This window comes from Priapulus caudatus, unplaced genomic scaffold, assembly GCF_000485595.1.
Source record: "Priapulus caudatus unplaced genomic scaffold, Priapulus_caudatus-5.0.1 Scaffold326, whole genome shotgun sequence".
Lineage (NCBI taxonomy): Eukaryota > Metazoa > Priapulida > Priapulimorpha > Priapulimorphida > Priapulidae > Priapulus > Priapulus caudatus.
Genome location: NW_014577387.1, coordinates 232,681 through 237,079, shown reverse-complemented (window position 1 = coordinate 237,079; position 4,399 = coordinate 232,681). Strand labels below are relative to the sequence as shown.

The 4,399-nt window shown below is 51.8% G+C and overlaps 1 protein-coding gene across 1 annotated transcript in view; it reads left to right on the top strand.

The window, feature by feature from the left end:
- LOC106809079 (transmembrane protein 145-like) overlaps window positions 1–4,369 on the top strand; it is a 6,396-nt gene extending 2,027 nt beyond the window's left edge. Inside the window, exons 2-4 of the mRNA XM_014812029.1 lie at window positions 1,638–2,533; window positions 3,845–3,977; window positions 4,328–4,369. Coding sequence (XP_014667515.1) covers window positions 1,638–2,533; window positions 3,845–3,977; window positions 4,328–4,369 — 1,071 coding nt within the window. The remainder of the gene's footprint in view (window positions 1–1,637; window positions 2,534–3,844; window positions 3,978–4,327) is intronic.
- Window positions 4,370–4,399: the final 30 nt, after the last annotated feature.

Below are 4,399 nucleotides of genomic sequence, written 5' to 3'. Positions count from 1 at the left end.
GGAAAGCTCCCCCTGTTTGAATCGTGCGCCCCGTTTAATGTCCACCACAATAAAAGTTTGCCAGCGCGTGGAATCGACCGTCAAGAATTGCCGTTCGACCAGCGACATCCGACGCGTGTATGTTTTACCGCACCACGCATGCATGCAGACATAGACAAGTAACCTGTAAACTAACTGTACAGCCGACTCGGCTAGTCTTAGATATGACAAAGAACGCCCAAATTACCGTCTATGGTCCGGTGGCGATTCGATGTTACGCATTAATTAGTCGACGGTAAAACAAGATACACGCCCCCCGACAACCCTGAGTTTCCCCCCTGCCCCCCTCCGCCTACCCCTCCCCTCCCCCTGTTTAGAATTTCACGGGAGAAACCTCTGAAAACAGACAGACGTTGGTGTCAGATGAGGTGACACTTCCGGCGGCTTTTAATCAAATGGAATATAGGTACACAGTCACCGCACGCACGCCACTGTGCACAAACTCACAGAAAGAATGGATTTCTTTTCTACATCTTTCTCTACCATCTTTGGTCTGAGTGTTCTATGCTTCTGTGACAATGTGCACAAGGGCGTGCGTTGCGGCGAGGCGAGACTGTGTTACAGAGGATGAATTGAACGGTATTTACTATTTACGTGGAATTATTGGTCGAATGAGAGCATGTCATTGTCAACATTAATACCGATAGCAAATACAATTTGTGTTTATATACCATCATTTTACTATTTATTCAAAATAGTTCAAGTGTGCGTGCTCTTGCGTAGCTGCGACTAGCAAGCAAGCAGCTATTGCTCTCATGGCAACGTGTACCCACTACGTTTATACATGATTCAACGATCGATCAATGATGTGGTATCGTTGTACATGTACATGTATTGTTGAAGTGAAGTGTGTGCACAATGCTTTTTGCGCATGTAGCAGCCATCGTTCGCTATGCTGGAGTGATACGCCGCTCACACGCACGCACACACACACACACACGCATGCAAGCACTCACGCGCGCGCACACACACATACGCAATCACCACACGATAGCACGCACGCACGCTAGCACACAACAGCGCACGCACGCACTGCCGCGCGCACAACATTACACACACACACACAGCACGCTCGCACGCACGCACACGCACCTGGCTGGGCTCATGTACACTCTAATGTAATTTTGCAATTCTGCCAAAAAAACCGGCGCGCCGGTCGTCTTCTGACCTTATTCTCACCTCAACCCTACCCCCCTGCAGTCCCCTCATGGGTCTTCACTGATGCTCATAGGTCTATGTCCCCAGGGTATACCGGAACCGTACGCTGGTAACTATCTGATATGCGTTTTCAGGGTTAATGTTCAGGCTTAGGGAGTTAGACGTAGGCCGACTCCCTAAGACTCGTATGTGGAGTTAGGCGATGTGGTACTGGCTCCGGCATATTAGATCGGTTACGTTCGGCCATACCCTGGGGGGACATAGACCCTCTCAGCCTCACTCATAGCCCCAGCATCGTGTGTGGTTGGTGTGTGGGTGGTTGGTATAGGGGCGCGGGGTGAACCCGTGGAAGCCACGCTGTAACTCGTTAACTCGTTTCCCCCGACAGGTGAACCCGTGGAAGCCACGCTGTAACTCGTTAACTCGTTGCTCGTTAACAGGTGCGCATCCGCTGCACAGGTGGACGCAGCTTCCGCTCGCGCCGCGAGCGATGGTGGTTCATCGCCGTCGCAAACTGCAACTCGACGCGCGGCCTCCACCTCGACTACAAGATCCTCATGACGAACGGGCCGCCGAGCGACAGGTGGCGCTACCACTTCTCCGCCGACGAGTTCTCCGTCCTGCAGACGGACATCGCGTTCTTCGTCTGCTCGTGCGCGCTCGTCGTCGTGACGATCGTCTTCGGCTTCGCGCTGCGCCAGCGCCAGCTGCTGCACACCACCTACCGCATGTTCATCGCCGTGCAGTGCCTCGACACGGGCGCGCTGCTCTTCGCCGTCGTCGCCAACGTGCGCTACATGGCGGACGGCGTCGGCGCGCCGGGCGCGCGCACGCTCGCGGACGTGCTCGCCGCCGCGGCGACGCTCGTCTTCCAGCTGCTGCTCATCCTGCTCGCGAAGGGCTTCACGGTGACGCGCGGGAGGCTGCGGCAGGCGAGCGCCGTCAAGATCGCCGTCTTCATGACGGTGTACGGCGTCGCGTACGCGTGCGTGTTCGTCACCGAGGCGGCGCTCTTCGACCCCGGACTCGTGCTGTACACGTACGAGAGCCTCGCCGGCTACGTGCTCGTCGCGATCCGCATCGTCGGCTGGCTGTGGTTCGTCTACGCGACCATCTTCACCGTCAAGCACTACCCGGAGAAGTGGCGCTTCTACCTGCTCTTCTTCGCCGTCTACTCGGCGTGGTTCCTCGCCGCGCCCGTCGTCGTCGTCGTCGCAAACTTCCGCATCGCAAAGTGGGTTCGCGCGAAGGTCGTCAACGGCATCGAGCGCGCGATCGGCTTCGCCGGCCGCGCGTTCTTCCTCGCGCTCACCTCGCCCGTCGCCGTCAACAAGGTGTTTTATTAATGTTGACAATGACATGCTCTCATTCGACCAATAATTCCACGTAAATAGTAAATACCGTTCAATTCATCCTCTGTAACACAGTCTCGCCGCACGCACGCCACTGTGCACATTGTCACAGAAAGATAGAACACTCAGACCAAAAGATGGTAGAGAAAGATGTAGAAAAGAAATCCATTCTTTCTGTGAGTTTGTGCACACTGCGACTGTGTATCGCAGAGGAGCAGCAGATAGAGCTGATAGAGAGTACATAATCTTTGTTAGTAAATAGAAGTTGTTTATTTACCATCATTCTATCAGGAGTAAGATAATATACCTATATACCTATACCTATACCTATATTATCTTACCCCTGATTCTATTACTATGTACAGCGGCCGAAGTGCCGATTGCAGCGAAGTTTATCGTCATCTATATTCCATTTGATTAAAAGCCGCCGGAAGTGTCACCTCCATCTGACCAACCACCGTCTGTCTGTTATATCTATCCATCAACACTCCATTGTTTTGAAAGAACTGAAAGAAAGTGGCATCTTTCTTCTCCTTGTGAGCTTCTTTTGAAGGACTTGTCTAGTGTGTTACCTTCCTTTATTTTTAATGACTTTCTCCTTGGAACCCTCATCCCTAAAACCTCCGTTCTAGTGATCTTCATGATACAATCAATACAATATGCCTTTCTACTGAGAACAGCCTAGTCTAGCTCTTCGTACGTGGGGCTATAAACTACTCATGAGACGCTACCTCTTCTGCCGGACATACTAGGCGTCATAGGCGATTAAATCGGGCGACTCAGTCAGGCGACTAAATCACGGTGAAAATCGCCTAGTGTGTCTGGACAGTCAGTCGCCGCCGATTTAGTCGCCCGATTTAGTCGCCCGATTTAATGGCATAGATCAAAACGTTTTGATATCATCAGGCGATTATTTCAGTCGCCCGATAAAATCGCCTAGTGTGTCCACTCGACTCGCGCGATAGAATCGGGCTATATTAAAATCGCCTAGTGTGTCCAGCCCTTTACGCTGCCATGCATTGTACACGCTTAACCCTTCTCCCTTAAAATCTTCATCACACCCCTGCTCCTCTGAAACCTCTCTCCATCTATTGTTCGTCCTCACTCTTCACACACTTAGTAATAACATAGCAATCAGGCCGAGGCAGCCACAGCCACGGAAACATTCCGGCGGGCTAGAAAAGACCTTCGCCAAGGTCAAAGGTCTTGCGACCTGACCTTTGACCTCGCCAAGGTCAAAGGTAGTGCGACGCGACCTTCGTGCCTGACCTCGTCGTGTCGTTACCTCCTTGCAGCAGGCATGGTAAGAACCAGAGCAAGACGTGCGAGGAGAGAGAGTCGATTCTCAAACGTGAGAACGGGCAGTTCATCAACCTGACGGCGCAGTACCACTACTCAGGATGCACGAACGTCGTGCAGGGAGACAAGGCAAGTGTCATATGTGTGTGTGTATGGGAGGGGATGTGTGTCAAAATTCAAACGTTCAATTGATCGATTGATTGTTCAATTGAACAGGGCATACAGTCGTACACACGCTTTGCAACCAACCTGGCTCACCCCCTCTTCAGGCTTGAATCCACCTTTTTACCATTTACCATTTGCTGGAAGCGATGTGCGCCTTTCCCACAGCATTTCGGAACACAGAGTTGCACGGCATTGGCATAAATTAGTACAATCAAAAAACCAGACCGTGACAGCGATGTCAATCGGCATAGAGTTAATGCAGCTTTATTGTGCATTGGGTAGTGCAACTTATTGATTACTTTCCGGTTTTGCAGTCGGATGTCTACTTCACAAGCCGCCAGCGCGCATCTAATTGAAGTGCTAAATTATGCGCGGTCTACCTTGCC